Raw genomic sequence first — 18,485 nt, 5'->3', positions numbered from 1 at the left:
AATACGAGTCAATTTCATCTAAATATGATTCAACTTTCCAATTTGATGTTTAACATATCTAATGATCACCTTGTCAGATAGATAATATCTATACGGGAATTAAACCAATCTTTATAACCATCAAAGTGATGTTTCTATAATATTGAGAGCCAACATTAATAAAATATCAGTCCAATTTCATCGTGCAACATCTTATTGGTTCCGTTATATATAATAATGTTGTTATTGGGTCCGTTATATATAATAATGTACATATTAGACATCAACTAATAAAACCATATCCTATTCTAACAAAAATAGTTGAATTACTGCATATTAGTTTGCTACCAGATGAGTCTCACCTATTTATTGAAACCAACATTCATTCACACAACTTTCATTTCAACATTCAAATGCCAGCTAGTTATAGTGGATTTTATATTGTGCCAGGCAGTCGGCTGTAATGTTAAATCCCCATGGTCTTGGTATTTCTTTATATGTTGGCAACGGAGTCTTTTAATTCCTCATTTCTATATCATACAGATACCCTCTTCAGTGAAAATACTATATGTTTCAACTGTTGCCACTATGATTCATACGATAGCTCTACCACAGTATTCGTTCTATGTTCTCCTTTTGCTGCTCTTAAGATTAAGCTTCATGATTTCCGCATTATCTATTATGATTCTCCTGGACATGTTATATAAGGGCATTATTTGCTGCTTTATTTTTGCATATTTGAGTTTACATAGCTTCCTCATACTCTGATCCAGCATGCATAGTAGGAATTTTGGTGGTAATGCTGAAGTTTTTTAGTTATCCTCCTCTTCTTCTGCACAAGGACATTATTCCATATTGCATTTTTGGGTTAATGTGTTATTCTACTGTGTGAAGTATTTATCTAAATTCTCTGCTATAGGGGGAACACATTTCTTATGAAATTGTTGCTGTTCAATAGGTGAATTTTATGTTGGTCTAGATGTTGTGGTGGAATTATTTTTATTTTTGCTTCGTTTATTACTTGGTGATGCTGTTAGGAAGGAAGAATCTTTGAGTTGCAAGTGCCAGACTGTTCATTCCTACAGAATGGACCTGCCATATAATATTTTCTTTATGAATGTTGGAAGATATTTGGGAGCTGATCATGATTTCCTGATGATTTTTCCATCCTATATCTGTATGGTTCAGATGTCTTCTGTCTCTCTTTAATATGTTTTCTTTTCATAGTTCAAGCTTCTCTAGGTTCAGCAGCTTCTTTCCAAAAAATTTGCTATACACCTGCTCCTATTCTTGTGTACACTTGATAATGTGCCGGCAAGTGCTCTATGCTTTCATTAATGTGGCTGTTCTAAGGAATTTGATATATTTGGTTTCAAACAGAGTTTTTTACTCCTTTTTGGGTTCTCACTGTTCATTATCTTTTATGGTAACATTGCTAGTTGTCTTCTATAAACCCTTAACTACTGTAATCAATTTACATGTCACACATTTCTATTTATATTCCTGTTTTGGTTGTATTTTGCTACTTGCTTTGTATATAACTATATAATATAGCACACTCTTTTAGCATGTAATCTGTTGATATAAGGTAATGAAAGTTGTTTCTGTTTTCAAAAAAAAAAAAAAAAATCCCAATTTTTTTCTTGTGTCATAAGGAATAAAAATGGGGTAAGACTCCTTTTGTTGAAGCATACTTTGATCTTAACTTTTTTTATTTTTATTCTTTCTCTCAGAGTTCATTGCCCTCGAAAAGTTGTCACAGATGCGATCATTTCTATAAAATATTTATAAAATTTATTATTAATGACCTGATAGAGAATTATGTAATGAAATGATAAATTTTATTTTATAAAAATATTTACGTATGTATTTTATAGGATAAATTAATAAAAAATTTTCATTTGAATTGAAATTTTAAAATAATTTTTTATTTAAATTTTAAATAAAAATATTTTTTTATTTAAAATATAATTTAAAAATAGTTCTCCAAATAATATGAAATAATCAAATTGCTCCTATAATTATAAGACAACATTAAAATAATACTGTGATATTATAAAATAATATTATTTTATTATAAATAATATTATTTTATTATAAAATAATATTATTTTATTGTAATATAATGATATTATAAAATAGTGCTGTCTTATTATAAAATAATACTGTTTTATTGTAAATGTATACTATTTTATTATATAAAAATATAAAAATAATTTTAATTAAAAATAAAAAATTATTTTTAATTTATATTTGAGATGAAGAGCAATTTTTACGTGAAACTCAAATAAAGATCTGTTTTTAATTTAAAAATAAAATTAAAAATTTACCCCTAATTTTCTATATTTTATAATTAAAATAATTATTTTTTTTTACAGAATTTGGACGGTGAGATTCCTCCGATCCTATATTTCTAATAATTCCTTATACTTTGTACTCCTATACAATTCTGTTTAATCCCCAACATCTTTAACACTTCAACGTGCTTTCGCTCCCATCCTCTCTCCTCGATGGCTCTCGTCGTCTTCCGCCACCTCATCCCATGCCAAAGACACAAAATCCCTCTCCTCTCCCGTTTCCTAAACCCTAAAACTCCTCCCTCCTTTCGCTCCTCCCCTCTCTCCAAAACTCTAATCCCCCACCTCAAAACCCTAACCTCTCGCGTCGCCCCTCCAGGTTTTTCCCCCTCGCCTCTCTCTCTCTCTCCCCAACTTGCCGTTCTCCTCAAAATCTAATATTTTCTCTTCCTTTTGGCTGCAGAACAAACCCTAGTCCTCACCAAGGACGAGCGGTCCGGGTCCTCGGAGCCGGCCAGGGATGAGGTCACCCCGGAGGCGGGAACCATCGCCGCCATCGTTACTTCATTGGGTGGTGGCGCGGCTGCGGTCGGTGTTGTTCGGCTTTCGGGTCCGATGGCGGTTGCCGTGGCGGCTCGGGTGTTTCGGCCGGTGGGGAGGTCCAAGGAGGCGTCCTGCGCGGTTTCCTGGAGGCCCAGAAGCCACTTCGTCGAGTATGGGTTTGCTTTGGACCAGAAAGGCAATGTCATCGATGAGGTAGCGGTCGTTTCTCATTTTTTAGCAATGGCTTTTTCGTAGTTTGATCAAAAGTAGTACTGATGTCTGGTGATAGTAATCCGAAATCTCGGACTTAGTCTCTGTTTAGCTTCGTGGTTTCTTTTGGTGTCCTATGTAGGCTACGTCTGTAAGTTCATTTTGCTTTGATGGTGAAATGTGTTACTTTTTTGTTTGTCAGTTTGTTTTTATGTTTTTTTCTTAATTTGGTGGAATGTGATCAGAACTTGCCTTTTAGCTTGATGGTTCTAAAGGATTTCATGTAAAGCCATTCATTCTTGTGACTGTATCCAAGATACATCTTGAGAATTTTGATGTTATTTATTGTCTTACGGAGATTGATTTCACATTTTCAGCTACTGTTGCATATGTAAAATGTTTCTTAACAGTAGATATGCTGAATGCATCTGAGCCTGCACGCTGCATGCATAATCATTACTAGGAGTGGCAATTCGAGCAATGTCACTAGCAAACTTAAGATCTTGATGCAATGTGACCTTTCCCAATCGAACCTCTCCCCAACTGACCTAATGTTTGAATTTCCATGGTGTAGAGAAGAAGAAACAAAAACATAATTGAGCTAAATTTATGTGAGAGTGCACTTAACAATTTGCAATTTTGATGATGTAAAAAGAAATAGTCTAACTGATATCTTTTCTCTGATAGATGGCAATTAAAATTTCATAGTTTGGTGTGCCCGATGGGACCAAACTAGTAACAGAGTAACTAATCGATTTCAAGAGACCAAACCTTTCTGGCTCAAGTGACCAAACACAAACAAAGCAATAAAAACTTCACCCTGATAGCATGAACATGGCCAAGGCTCTAACCCGTATCTGATTCATTTAAAATTCAGTTTCAAGTGCTGACCCAAACTCAACTTGAATTGGAAAGTCCTTGGCCCAAACCTGGCCATGACTGGGTCAAGTTAGTTCAGGTAGGATTATCAGGTGAAGTCAGAATTTGCCACCTCTCTTCATGCTAAGACTAAAACTTGGAGTGGATCTTTGACTCGTCTCCATCGTTTGCTTTTGTTACATTTGATTTTAGGCTTTCTTAAAACCTATGTGTAGCTTGAATTTCAGTGCATGAACATTACTTTGCAGGGTTTTTTATGCTGTACATGTTGCCTCTGTGAGCTATCCTTTTTGCTTGTATATGGCATTGCACTCAAAAATAAGTGATGAAGAAAACTGATGCTTGAGAGATGGCATACATGTATTGTTGGGATACCTTTGAAGGGTAGAGCAGATGGCCTTAGAAATTCCTATATTTGCATTCATAAGACAGCCTTGTTCCTCGATCTAGTTGTTGTTGTATATGACCATACCAACCAATTAGTTCGTATCTTCTAGCTGCAATAATAATTTTCTTCTGTTACACTCATGCTCTTTTTTATTATTATTTTTTATTTTTCAACCTCACATATATCATTTTGAATCCTCATGTTTCCATTTGCTTAGCATTGCTTGAAATTCTGATTTATATACCATTTTTGCCATCAGCTTAGTTATTTCATGCCTAATTGACATGCATGCAACCCTTCAAATGAAATTTCACTTGATTTTATTCTCTTCTTTGTCTTCATTTATATGTTATTTTGATAATTACTCAATATAGGAAGTTATCACTATTTGGTATCTGTTGTCCATTAATTTTAATCAAATATTACTTTCATCTAGATTCCAGTTCGTGCCATCCATGGTTTTTCTCAGCATCCTAATTTATGGTTTTTTTCTTGTTATCATCTAATTCTTAAAGATCACATCTGTTACCAGTAACAAACACATGAGGCCCTTATCATGACACCCTCCTTCACATAGCATTTTTAAATAGAATTAGATAAAGGGATAAATGCATGGGATATAGGTACAGAGATAGGCTAATCCTATGAATTGCCAATTCTACAATCTTTAGGAAGGGCTTGCGCTTAATTTCCCAGGTCTGCAGATAAACCAGGCAGAATCATGAGCATGGGTTTGACATGGGCGGTCAATCTGGTCCCTTCATGCCAACTGAGAAAAAGCAGAAAATGTCCATACTGTTTAAGGAAGAAGGACTTATACTGTAGGATTCTGTGTATGAGGTCAAATTTTGAATATGTATCTATCTTGCTAGGACTTCAAGCTGTCAACAGAATGGCTTTATAGTTCATGTAGAAACCAATATCAACATTTGGAGTTACCACAAGCTCTAAATACTAGGACTAGGCTGCATTGGACACAAATGTAGACCAGAACACTGAGGCCTGGCCTGGGATGTAGTTTCTGAGAGCATGCTGGTTTGGTGACAGTTGACCTGGTTCAAGCCCGGCCTTGGTACATCCCAAGTTGTATGCTTAAACAATTGGCTCATCTCAAGCTAGTGAGGATACTGTATTACCGTCCATAAGTCAATTTGTTGATGGCAACTAAATCTTTGTACACATGTGATTTTAGCTGATTCAAGTCTTTTAATGTATTTAAGCTTAACTTAGCTTGATCTTCTATACAGCAGGACCGGTCTTTAACTTGGCTTGATTCTATTCTGATAGAGTTTGTCATATTATCCAAAAATGAATCTTAATTCCTTGCTCATATAAATTTCAAGAGCATCCCTTTCTTTGAGATCCTTCATTGACCATCAGTTGCACCTTGTACTTTGCATTCCTTCCATTTAGTTTTTGTTCGATCTCCTTAAGTCCTCCATTCTCTCAAGTATCGCTTTCCTGCCATCGCTAATTAGGAGTCAGATGATAAGTTTTGTAAATTGCATGAGTTGAGGGTTTCATATGATGATTATTTTAAGATCTAGGTCTTGCATGCAAGACTGTTGGTTGGATTTTGTTGTAGGTTCTCAGGAAGTAACAAATGTTGACAGGGTTTGAGCTTCAGTTTGATTCCCATACATGGGCTGGTACTGGTTTTCTGCTCTCTGCATGACGGTAGCATGTCTTGATTGCTATTTACAGTGGTACTTCAATTTATGTGACTCCTAGGTTTAGTTGCTTGGGCGAGTCATTCACCATTGGTTCATTTACAAATTACAGATTACAAAACATCAAGTGATATTGTCCATCCAAACTCTGTCTCATGGAGGAAAGACAAGCTTCGATGTATTTATTCGGAAAAATGCATTTCATATGTACGCACATACATACACGCATACACACATGCATGCATATATATGAACATATGGATTAGCCTCTGGGTTGAATGTTTGAGGAGAGGCGCTTTGTCGATAAATTCCTCTAATTACAAGGCACAACCTAACAATAAATATACTTTTGTATACTGCTTTTAATTTTTCTTCCTATCCATGAAAATTGAAACAAAAATAGTACAATATAAAGGTAAGAAAAGATCTACTTAATTTTCATTGTGACTTCCTTTGAATTAGCCACATGCATAATATATGCCTGGTGCTAATCTGCATATGCATGCACTTTTGAATTATCAGTTGTTTCACTTGTATCAAGCAGAATGCTTATATTATTTTTGCTTTTTTTTTTTTGGCATTTTTTATGAATCCTTCTAAGCTTCATCATGTAACATAAATAATTGTAAGTTCAGTTTTTTTTTTTGAATTTTTGTTTTTTATTTTTTACTTGTAAGATGGTGTTTCATCTGTCTCTTTTTCTTTTCCATACCTAGGTTTTGGCAATTCCAATGTTGGCACCAAGATCTTATACTAGAGAAGATGTGGTTGAGCTCCAATGTCATGGGAATGATGTATGCTTGCATCAGGTATTAAGAGCTTGCTTAGAAGCTGGAGCAAGGCTTGCAGAACCTGGTTAACTTCTTAACTGCTCTAGTTTTTGATTCTTTTTTTTTTTTCCATTAATCAATCAAGTTTTATGGAGATATTGTATGGTAGGAAGTTTCGGGCAACAAGGCTTAACAGAAGTGTTGTTTCTATCATGTTGCTTACATCTATTGACTATAGCCCTTCTCCGGATGGCATTTAATTTTACACACCTGGTATAATGAAGTAAAGCAGTTTTTGTATTGTTATGCTTGCTTGAGATATGTTGTAATGTCGCATAACTGTGACAGAACAACTCTTTTACATCGCTTGATGTCAATTATTTTTGTTCAACAGAGGGATATTTTGTGCTTAACATGTCATGCATTTTCTCATAAACTTATAATATGCCTTATAACTAAGACTGGCTGAAATTCCATTCACTTAATGTTTCTTTCTTTAAAATTTCATGAATTAATACAAAGCAGATGGTTGATGTTGTGCAAACATTGCTAGAGTTGACTTCCTATAAGTGACGTCTATAGTTATAACCAAGGTTCGCCAAATTGGTACCGGATAGCACGAGTCCATATTGTGCCATTCCAGGACGTACCAAAATAGGGAGAGCTGGAGAGGGAGGAGAGAGGAAAAGAAAGGGAGGAAGGGAGGTTGGAAGAGGGAGAGGGAGGGGGAGAGAGAAAGGTTGAGAGAGAGGGCTTGGATCTAGAGAAAGAGAGGCTTGGATATGGAGAAAGAGAGGGAGGGAATGGAAGAGGGAGGAAGGGAGGGAAGAAGGGAGGGAGGGAGTGGGGGAGGGAGGGAGAGAGAGGGGCTTGGATATGGCGAGAGAGAGATAGAGGCTCAGATCTGGTTAGTGAGGGAGGGAGGGAGAGGGAGAGGGAGGAAGAGAGTGAGAGGGAGGAGAGAGAGGCCAAGAAAGAAAGAGAGGCCTGGATTCAGCGAGAGAGAGGGAGACTTACTTGGCCAAGAAGCTCCTTGACATCATTGTTGTATGGCGTTGTTGTCAAAGCAGATAGGGATGGAGTGGGATTAGGGTTGCAAAAATGGGGGAGGGGTGAATGAAGCGAACCAAGCAAGGGAGGCGACTTTATATTCCAAACCGAGCATCTAAATTATGCTGGTAACTGGCCGGTCTGGTTCAGTTCATCCCGAACTGGCTGGTTAGGCTTAGTTTGGTGATCCTTGGCTTTAACCTTTAAGCCTTCCTAGATTTATGGTCAGTTTTATAATCCTTCTCTTTGGTCTGCTTTGGGAAATATTTTCCTAATTGTCCGGTTTCTCTCACAACTTTCATCCACATCATTCGTCATGAAAGTTGAGTCACATTGTTTGGAGGGACCTTCTTAAGTTTATAGCAGTCATGCCATTACCATCTCAGCTCCGCTAGTTAAATCTGTAACACTGCAAACTCAAAGCTTGTCATAATATTTAACTTTTCCTTTTTTCCTTATGTCATATATTTACATCAATATCTCATTTTTGTCATGCTCATCTTATACGAATAGACCTCCAATGTTTCCCAATTTTGTAATTTGTACAACTTTTTTTTTTTGGGTGTACATTGTCTTATGTAATTCCTCCCTGCAGCCATACAATAGATCGTTCTCCATTCCATCCACCCTTTTATTTGTTGCATGCATCTCTTCTTCTTTATTAGTTGTTATTCTGGCAAGGCCTAGGAATTATATGTATGACTAAGTGTTTGTTCCACTAAAGAATGGAACTAGATTCTGTGAGATAGTATACTATATTCCAATCAATCCTCATCCTTTATGGAATTATGGATAACTTGATTTCTAATGCAATCTCTTATAAACCTACCTTTCTTGTTGCTAGGTTCTCATTTTTCATTAAGGAAATCTATGTTTCTGTATTTGCTTATAGAACTGCTTTAGAGTAATTTAGAGGCATCTCTTTCAGTTTGTATGTTTGCTACTTTGAATAAATTAAGTAGTTTTTAATGTGAGTATGTTGATCATTGTGGATAACATTTTCTTTGTTTAGGTGAATTTACACTTCGTGCTTTTCTAAATGGTCGTTTGGACCTATCTCAAGCTGAAAATATTGGCAGACTCATTTCAGCTAAGTCTGTAGCTGCAGCAGACTCTGCATTGGCTGGGATTCAGGCATGTATATGCACTTCCAGATGCATTATGCTTTGTTCCAAACTTCACACACTGTGAAGAGATGATGCACGCTTTTCCTCTTCTTTTGTTCCTTCTTTTTATTTCCTTTTTAGTTTTTGCAATGTAGTACTTTCTATGGGTTTGCCAACAATATTTGATGGTTGGGCTGCGAACTGCATTTTGTTGCAGGGAGGCTTTTCTTCTTTAGTCAAATCACTGAGAAAGCAATGCATCGAGTTGATTTCTGAAATTGAGGCACGTTTAGATTTTGATGATGAATTGCCACCTCTAGACTCAAACATGTTGATCAATCAAATAGATGATATGTGGCATGATGTACAGCAGGCATTGGATACTGCTAATTATGATAAACTTTTGCAGTCTGGTTTACAGGTATTTGTTTTAATATTTTAACAGGGTGTTTTAGTTGTCTGTTTCCCCACTTTTATGTTCACATGCAAGTTGAAATTGAGTATTCACTTTCTTACTGAAATTTGAGCATTCACCATTTATCTTTTCTTTTTTCCTCTTGCTCAAAAAATCACACAGGGGCCAATAACTGCTAGCATGGTTGGGTGGTATCTCATCTTTAAGGGCTTGTCCTTCATGAGGTCCAGGGATCAAATCCTGGCTTTTGCTAAAAAAAAAACTCATAATGTGTATCAGATATATGGTTTCTCCTTTGGGGCCTGGCTCTTGTTGTGATCCCACTTGTGCTTGGCATTGTGTTTTCATGAGAATTGGATCTTAAGATGTTACTTGTGCCTCATTTTATATAATTGGCCATGCTATTATTTTCGATATATGGTTTAGGTCAATGCAGATTTAGTTTTTGTTTCCTGTGCAATCTCAAAACATTTTTGAGACATGCTATATGAATTTTTGCAGATAGCAATCATTGGCCGGCCAAATGTTGGAAAGTCGAGCCTCCTCAATTCTTGGAGCAAAGTATGTTACTTTATCCGTCTTTGGCAATGATACATGTATTTCCTTGCATGATTCCTCATGTTCTTCATGGTGCCAATTAAATAATTTAAGTATTTTTTTTTCCGGGGCTAAAATTTATACATTTGTGTAGTTCTTGTAGGTTGAATGCATTTTAGAGAAAAGTTGCTTTTGATTTCATTTTTACTTATTGTTCTTGTATACATTGTTTAAACCGATATTAGTTTTTTAAAATTTACTGGTTAATTTTTTTCTGAATACATGATTAGTTATACATGTATGTATGTACATATGTATGGATGTTCATATATCTTATGGCCATCTATTAACCAGTGAACAAGTTTGGTCCTTACAATGGTTAACCGTTAATATATTTTATGAAATCAGTAATGTAGATTTTGGGGAAGTTAGGAGATACCTAATTCTTCTCTTGTCTAGCTGCATGTTTAGTTGAAGGCACAAGAAATCTGTGAATGAAATAATATATTGGATCATGTTGAAAGATACACTTTTTTCTTAACCTTCCAGACTTCCAGTAGTATGCATGTGCTTGTGGGTGAATATGCATGTAGGCATGCATGTGCTCATGTGTATGCACTTGCGAGTGTGTCAGCTGTACTTGATCTTATTGAATTCTTAATATTTTATTCTAGCATGCAGAGTGATAGAGCAATCGTTACTGAAATTGCTGGAACAACAAGGGACGTGGTTGAAGCAAATGTGACTGTTCAGGGTATCCCTGTCACTCTTCTTGACACTGCTGGCATCAGGGAAACTGATGACATTGTAGAAAAAATTGGTGGGCTTATGTTCTTTTTACCCATTGAAGGATCTATAGTTTAACGGCTGGCATTCAATCGCATACTAATAGCTAGAAATGTGCCAATCCTGTTTTTTTTTTTTTTTTTTTTTCTGATGATTGCACATCTCCATAGTTTTATACTCAAGATTGAGGTATAAGAATGCTATATTTCATGATGTGCTGCATTCTTTAAATGATACGATGAAGGGATGAAAAAGGCCTTGAAATTTTCCTGCACACAGGTGTTCAGAGATCAGAAGCTGCTGCCCTGGCTGCTGATGCGATTATTATGACAATAAGTGCAGTTGATGGATGGACTGAGGATGATAGGAAACTTGTTGAGCACATTCAGATGAATCAGGTTTCCATTTACCAGTTGCTATCAAATTAATAATTTATTTTTCCTTATGGTAGATAAAGAAGATTGGCAACATTCATGACTAGAACGAAAGAAACTTCATTGATGGAAAGAAACAAAATAATTATGGTGAGGTAATGCAATTTTAATATTTATGACTTTGGTCTAGTCATAAATATTTAATTATTTTTAAACTTTTGTGAGGTAATGAAATTCTCACTATTGTTTCTATCTAAGCATCTCACTTTGGTCTAGTTATAAATACTTAATTATTTTCACTCTGGTCTGTTCTTAATTATTCTTCTGATGTTTGGCTCCTTTTTGTTAATGTTAACATTTTCTAGTATTTGTGCTTGGTTGATCTTGAAAAGTATAATGTAATCAATTTTCTTTTCTCATGGAGAGCAGAAGTCTTCTGGTTCAGCCATACCCATGATACTTGCTATCAACAAAATAGATTGTGCACCATATTTTTCAGTCCAAACATTTGAGACAGCAGGCAACTCTTTCATGAAGCATGTCCAAACATGTGCTGTGACTGGTAAAGGAATCCCAGAACTGGAGAGAGCTGTACTAGATGTCAGGGGCCTTGACCCCATTCCTCTAGGGGGGCGTAGGTGGACTGTAAATCAGGTAGTCATACACAGTATACACCTTCTTTGTACTCTGTTTCCCCTTTAAGATTTTCTCTGTCAAGTATTTGATGCTGAATTTTGTTACTCTGGTCATAGCCATAGGTTCAAAACAAAGAGTTATGGCTGAAATGAGCTATACATTAGTAAATGTCCCTACAAAAAATAAAAAAGAAAAATTTATGTGGGAGAACTGGGAATAACATGTGGAAAGAAGCTGTTTATTAATGTGCGATTTACTCATAACAACATGTGAAATTGTGAATGTGTCAGAGATATTGGGAAAAACGGTCATTTTTTCCATTAACTTGCATACATATTTGACAGAGAGTTTGAAGTGACAATGAGATTACAAACTTCTTAACTTAGTTGAAAGGAGGTACGGTACCTGCAACTTTTTGTTTCGATTGCATTTTGAAAGCAGAGGTGAGAGGACCTTGTATGACATATCATGCATTGAACTAAAGCCAGTAAATGCAGAGAAATGGTTTTATTGAAGAATCCCCAGTTTGAAGCCCTATGAGATAACTTAGTTATTTATTGGCATTAATGTTCCTTATTTATTGGCATTAATGATCCCAGGGGATAATTAAGTTTTGCCTTTCCAACAAAGTGCATGAGAAAACTCATTTTTGAAAACTCAACTCTATAGTATTTGTTATTATTGTTATAGTGGAGTCCATAATGATTTCCACCCATGGCCTTGTGATCATAAGTGACATTATGCCAACGTTGGTCATAATAACTCCTTAAACATTAGAAAGGTGGCTGACATAAAGCTTAATTTGTTGATTTCTGTAAGAGACCGAATGCAATTTAGCCAAAAAGGGGGGGAAGGTGGGGGGGGGGGAGAAAGAATTATAAGCAGCTACTACATGGCTAACTGTAAGTTGCTTTTGATGATGTGGTCAGAGACAATTTGAGCAACTCTTGCGAACTCAAGAAGCTCTCTCAAGACTGAAGTCATCTATAAATGAAGAACTGCCAATGGATTTTTGGACAATTGACTTGAGGGAAGCAGCATTAGCCCTTGGGGAGATAAGTGGGGAAGACATTTCTGAAGAAATCTTATCAACCATATTTGGCAAATTTTGTATTGGCAAATGACTCACTAATGAGGTATGTTGGTTCCTTCTTCACATGATTATTTTAGGCCATTCAGTTCGCACAATTCTTTGATCTTTTATGGGCCAATATTTTGACTAATGGAACTTGTATTTTTGAGGTTGCCATGCATATGAATGTTTTAGTTCAGAACTCTGTTGAACTTAAACAGGTCTCATACTATGTGCAGCTGAAATTAGTATGATCTTGGAGAAGCAATAGATGATTCATTATGAGTTGATGACAAGGGAGTGGCAATAGAGTATAATCATTGGCAAAGGATGGTGTTTATATAATTATCAGTGGCCACTGATGCTAGTTCTGAAGGTTGAACAATTCCAGGCCATCATGTCAATGTTTGAAGGTTGAACGGGTGTCTTATCTGAGAAGTGTATATACCAACGTGAACCCAGCAAAAAAGTCAAGGGTTCTCATGTTTCAAACACCAAATCATGATGGTCAACAATAATTATGGCACAAATGAATTATAGAGTATTAGATATAGATTTACTGATGCTCGTGTTCATCTAAAACAAGTAGAGAAAAGGCCAGAACAATGAACAACAGCAAAACCACCATGATTTATAAGTCATTACTACTGATAGCATCACTAATTTTTTGGTGAGTTATGAAATAATTAAATGAACATTGATTGTTTTGATTTTGAAAAAATAGTTCAGAGAATCATTTGACAAGTGAAAAAGATCATGAATAATTTGACTTTGTTTCCTCCCGTAGATACCTCAAAGTTATGGTTGTCCTAATTCTAGAGATTAGAATTGTATCTCAATCCCCTTTGTTTTGCTGTTTTTGGGCATATAACTCAATCTTCATTTCAGCATTTTATTTAGTAATCCCATTGAAAAATTCTCGGGAAAAAAAAAAAAAAGAAATGCTATTAAAACTTAAGCCAACCCATCATTTATTGCTGACAATTTTATATGAAATTTAATTAATTGAAATGTAATGAGGCTATGGACATAACAAATCATAGTTGGCCAAGACTGCCCATTCTTTCTTCTTCGTAATACTCCCTTACAGCCTTTGCTCTCTCACAAGGATCTGGTCGTCCCCTTAGTTCACAGGGTTGGGCCTTTCTGGAGAACTCCAGTACCACCTCCCTTGCTGTCTACCTCTTTCTCAACTCATTGTCATACTTTTTATGCAAAGCAAGGTCTGACAGTGTCTCATAAGCTCAGTGTAGCTCCACGAACATTCCTCGTGAACTCATTCTTCCCTGGAGGAGGGTAGACGTCAGGGTGGCATCTAAAAGCAATGCTTCTGTAGGCCTTCTTTATCAAATCAACACCCAGTCTCGGACTTGAGGGGGAGTACTTTGTAGAAGGTGGTCTCTACCCGCATGTGCAAGTTGTTAGCTCTACATGAGAATGTGTTGATCTTCGAAGCATTAAACTATATGAGCTGAAGCTAAGGGAAACACCACACATTGTTTATAGGGTATGAACTTCGGTCTGAAATAGATTTAGAGCAATGGAGGAGAGGTGGGGAGAACTCAAGATACATAGGAGCTGGTGTGTGGAAACAAGTGAGGAGAATAGGTGACAAGTGGCCATTGTGAGGTGTTTGTCTCTGGAAATCTTGAGGTTGGTTGAAGAGGCCAGAATATTTTCAGAGGCTTTAACATTTCCTTGGTCCTTTTTTTTATTTGTATCAGTCGTAGGTTCTAACGATTGAATACTATATGACAAAGGATTGATTGGGTTGTGTTGACTGTACAAAAGATTTTATTAAGACGAGATGGACAGTATTTTGACTAAAACTTGGTAGCTTCAAGCTGGTGCTAAGCAATATTTTTTGCCATATGGATCGCAAAGGAGATTCTGATGGAAAGTTATGCTTGATGCCTCAGAGATCTGAAGACACTCAAAACCTACACACCTCCATGACTTGTTTTGGGTCCACATGGGATCTGGGGAAGGATGTGCTTGGTGCAAGGTAGTGGAAGGCTTTGGGTTAGTGATGTGCTGGAGGTAATTGAGCTTGAGACTGATCAAGCCCTGCTTGAAATTTATTGAGTTTGAAAATTGAAATTAATTTTGCCTCATTTGTTACTTGATCAAGTCTTTTTTTTAACCAAGCCAGATCAGTTTGATACCCATTACCGAGCTCAAACCAGTTCGAGCTTGAGCTTGATTCAAGCTCAATTCAAGTTTCAACTGAGCTTGGTTTAAGCTTGATTCAAGCTCACTTCAACCACAGGTGACTGATATTATGCTAACTGAACTGAAGTTAGCCATTGGATTAGATCCAATAGTTAGTTATATGCTAATTAATTTGTATTATCATATTACCAACCTTGAGCCCCATTTCAGAAAAATGGAGGAGATTATTTAGGTCTGACACAGGAGGAACACCTCCTAATTAAGGTTTGGACCTCGGAACATCCTTTTAATGGAGAGGTGCAATTTCTGGGATATTTTTTCATTTTGTGTATGTTAAGCTGATATTCTAATGATAAGATGAGATCATGCATGCCAGATGGTCGTTTATGAAATCTGAGGGAAAAAGGTTCCATTTAGAACTACTATTAAGGCTATCTGCTTGTGCACACTTAAATTCATCTGAAGCTTGTTTTCAACAAGAACTGCCATTTTGTTTTCTTAAAACTGCGATGTTGGACTTTAAAATAGAATCCCATGTCTGATTTATTGCAACTTCTAAACCTTCTTGGGGATTTCCAGCTTAGAGAGAAAAATTAGACTACAAGCTGGTACCTATAGGTCAATTGGTATACGATTTTATCCTTAGAAGTGGTACATTATGGCCGGTTGCTAGAAGGTTGTCAGGTGTCATGTCCTTGTAACGTTAAAAATTTCATGCATTTGGAGGCCACTAATTGAATGGACCAATGGAGGAAAAACTTGATCTAAACGACTTGATCATTCTCATATTATTGTCTTCTTTTAACAGACCTTCAGACATGACATATATCACCTGCTATGAGGTTGCCCTTGTGCCAGTTGTGTGTAACTTCGCTATAATCATTTGCTTCAGATCAGGGACTCATTGAAGAGTTTGAGATCCCTTTTGATGGAATGAAGGATTAAAAGAGTTAGAAAGGGGTGTTGAAGAGGCTGCAGCATATCGGTCATGGCATGCTACTTTGGAAAGAGAAGGAAAACGGAAATCTTCTGAATGACACTATTTTTGGTCTGAAGCTGATCAAAATATTAATTACTTCCTTAGTGACTGTTTGAACTGGTTGCTTGGTAGACCCATAGGAAAGGTGGATGTGATTCTTCTAAAGTTGCTTAAGTAGTTTAACCTAGGGCTGTCTTTCTCCAGTATGGATGTACTCTAGTTGGTTGTCTTGGTTCCTTGCTTGGGGCCCTGCATGCTTTTTGTTGTCGTTTCCAATTCCTGTTTGAAGTCTGTTGGATGCTGTTTGATGCCACCACCCCCCTATCTCCCTCAGATAAAGGAATTTTACCGGTTGTATATCGGAAATCAAAACATAAATCTTTAAGATTGCAATTTGTTATACAGTTTGTCTCTTTAGCTCTTTTGGTTCTAGTTGTATTGCTTAAATGGTTTCCTTGAGACAGATGATTTTAATATGGATTTAGAAGTATAACTTCTCAAGCAATCCAGGGTGAAGAAAAGGTCAGTGCCTAGTGTGTAAATCAAGATTTCAGCACAGTAGAATCGTTCATGTAGTACTGAATAATGTGATACATGTGTTCTAGAAAGGGACTGGTTGAATAGGTTCACTTTTTTGAGCAAAGACAGGTTCAACAATAAACATCAGTGTTTAATAAAACATATGTTTGATCTAATAGCAAGGTAGAGCTTATCTCAAAGCATATGAAAGCTAGATTGTCTTCTTGTTGAGATATTTTAATTGAGAAGACTGCCAATCAAAATATGCTTATGATGTTGAACATTGGTTTTTTATTGTTGACTCATCACATGTGCACTCAAATTTTGCGTCTTCTTCTGATAGCAATTCTCTTTAATGCTGAACCAGTCTTCCGAATAACCTAATGGCAAACATCCCTTGGCATTGGTGGCAAATCATCCAAATTGTTGCATATCAAAGATCCTTCCATGAGTAGTTTAATCTAGCCTAACTAAACACCAAAGAAAATTTAATAATGGATTTTGTAGTTTAAGAAAGATTTGGCCGGCAATCACATGCTTCTAATGCTTGTGGACAAAATTGCAATCCATGGCCCTGCAATATATTACTACCTCAACATAGTAGACGAAATAAGTATGAGCCTTGGTGCAACAATGTTGCTTCATCATGATTTGGATGTTATGAGTTTGAAACATAAAAATAATCTCTCCACACGTTGGAGTGAGCCTATATATATTTGATATTTTTTGTGCCCTAGGCTGCTTTTTTTTTATTTTATTTTTTTAACACAACATGGTAAATCTGTAATATAAAACAGAGGTTAAGACGGTGATGGCCTTAAATTCTAATATAAAAAATCATATTTGAGATTAGAGAGCAATGAGGTCCACATTTGGTGTATATTTATTTGTGCATACAAGTCTGTTTATTTGGATGATTGATGATTCCTTGTGATTCAGATTTGGTGGAATAGTTTAAGATGGAGATTGAATTCAATTGTAGAAGGGACAACAGCAGACAACAAAATAACCATCAACCACAACTTAACCAATTCAAAGTCTATGAACCAAACCCTTGAAGCAAGGATATGGCAATCCTAGATATTTATTAAAACATGACAGCTTAACTCACCCAACATAAACAAATGGCAAAACTTCCACTGCCACTCTTTAGCGACCCGTTAGAATTCCCTTGCATTCTCAACCAAGGCATACACCATTCTCAAACTCCTGTCTTCCTATGGATACTTCAGTTGTGTCCAGCCTTAATACAGGAAAGCTTCATGCAACCTTTCCTGTAGGAAGGAATCACAAGAGCTACGCCATTACATGCAAAGCTATCAACTTGAGCTTGGGGAAGGAGGTCGACCACTATAAAGTTTTAGCACTCGATTCGAAGAATGTGGGTGTTGAAGCAATCAAGAGAGCTTATCGACGCATGGTTCTTCTTTACCACCCTGATGTTTGTCCACCTTCAAAGAGAGAGGAGTCCACACAAATGTTTATTGAGCTCCAAAGGGCTTATGAGACTCTTTCTGATCCAGTTTTACGTGAGATATATGATCGTCAAATGGCCTTGGTTGAAGTGGGAGATCAAGAAGAATTCAAAGGAGCAGGGAGAACCATATTTCCTAAAGAAGTATGGATAAACCAGCTAAATGAACTGGAGGACAGGTCTGCTGAACGCATTAGGAAGAAGAAGATGGGATGTAGCTAAAATATGAGGAAGCTTTTCACCTTTCAGTTTTATTTATTTCCCTGTACATTTACCATTTGCTATAACCTGGGAGGACGAAGTAGGAATATGCTAACTCTCTGGCTCTCTGTATTTGGTCGGTAAAGAGAATTCTGCAGGTGGTTTTGGCCGGGACTCTCTTGTCACCCACTAGATTGATAGTATTTTTCCGGGAGAAAATTTTGATGTAAGTATGATATGTATCTATGTTCATTCTTTGTTGTCTTGAAAATGGAAAGGGAGGTTTACATGGCCATCCAAGTTAGGAGGCAAAAAAAGCAAACTACTCAATGACCTAGGTGCCACTTAATGCAGTTGGTAAAGTTATTAGGTTATGATACCCAATGTCCCGGGTTTGAATCCTATTTACATCTGGATAGGGAATCCCA

The 18,485-nt window shown here is 36.5% G+C and overlaps 2 protein-coding genes across 5 annotated transcripts; both read left to right on the top strand.

Annotated features, from left to right (window-relative positions):
* Positions 1-2,444: 2,444 nt before the first annotated feature.
* Positions 2,445-17,800, top strand: LOC105032998 (uncharacterized). Of its 4 annotated transcripts, none has more exons than XM_010907611.4 (11): positions 2,445-2,655; positions 2,740-3,032; positions 6,683-6,821; positions 8,799-8,920; positions 9,110-9,313; positions 9,809-9,868; positions 10,526-10,664; positions 10,910-11,028; positions 11,434-11,658; positions 12,570-12,776; positions 17,663-17,800. In XM_010907611.4, exons 1-10 carry the CDS (start codon positions 2,490-2,492, stop codon positions 12,762-12,764), a joined length of 1,662 nt encoding a protein of 553 aa, XP_010905913.1. In that variant the 5' UTR covers positions 2,445-2,489; the 3' UTR covers positions 12,765-12,776; positions 17,663-17,800. The 4 variants fall into 4 exon arrangements, with proteins under 4 accessions (XP_010905913.1, XP_010905914.1, XP_010905912.1 ...); XM_010907612.4 differs by having other exon boundaries at positions 17,667-17,785; XM_010907610.4 differs by lacking the exon at positions 17,663-17,800 and adding an exon at positions 12,952-13,275.
* LOC140853074 (chaperone protein dnaJ 20, chloroplastic-like) lies at positions 17,602-18,078 on the top strand. The gene has a single exon (XM_073247176.1). It carries the CDS (start codon positions 17,602-17,604, stop codon positions 18,076-18,078), a length of 477 nt encoding a protein of 158 aa, XP_073103277.1.
* The last annotated feature ends 407 nt before the right edge of the window (positions 18,079-18,485 follow it).

This window comes from Elaeis guineensis, chromosome 13 (assembly GCF_000442705.2).
Source record: "Elaeis guineensis isolate ETL-2024a chromosome 13, EG11, whole genome shotgun sequence".
Classification (NCBI taxonomy): Eukaryota; Viridiplantae; Streptophyta; class Magnoliopsida; order Arecales; family Arecaceae; genus Elaeis; species Elaeis guineensis.
Note: the sequence above shows the minus strand (reverse complement) of the source record. Positions and strands in the feature narration are given on the sequence as shown.

Bases quoted from the DNA above. Each gene is read 5' to 3' on its own strand.
- LOC105032998 (XM_010907611.4), top strand. From the start codon at position 2,490: ATGGCTCTCGTCGTCTTCCGCCACCTCATCCCATGCCAAAGACACAAA. The intron at 6,822-8,798 runs GTTAACTTCTTA...TTCTTTGTTTAG, and splicing joins AGCAAGGCTTGCAGAACCTG to GTGAATTTACACTTCGTGCT. The intron at 11,029-11,433 runs GTTTCCATTTAC...CATGGAGAGCAG, and splicing joins AGCACATTCAGATGAATCAG to AAGTCTTCTGGTTCAGCCAT.
- LOC140853074 (XM_073247176.1), top strand. From the start codon at position 17,602: ATGGATACTTCAGTTGTGTCCAGCCTTAATACAGGAAAGCTTCATGCA.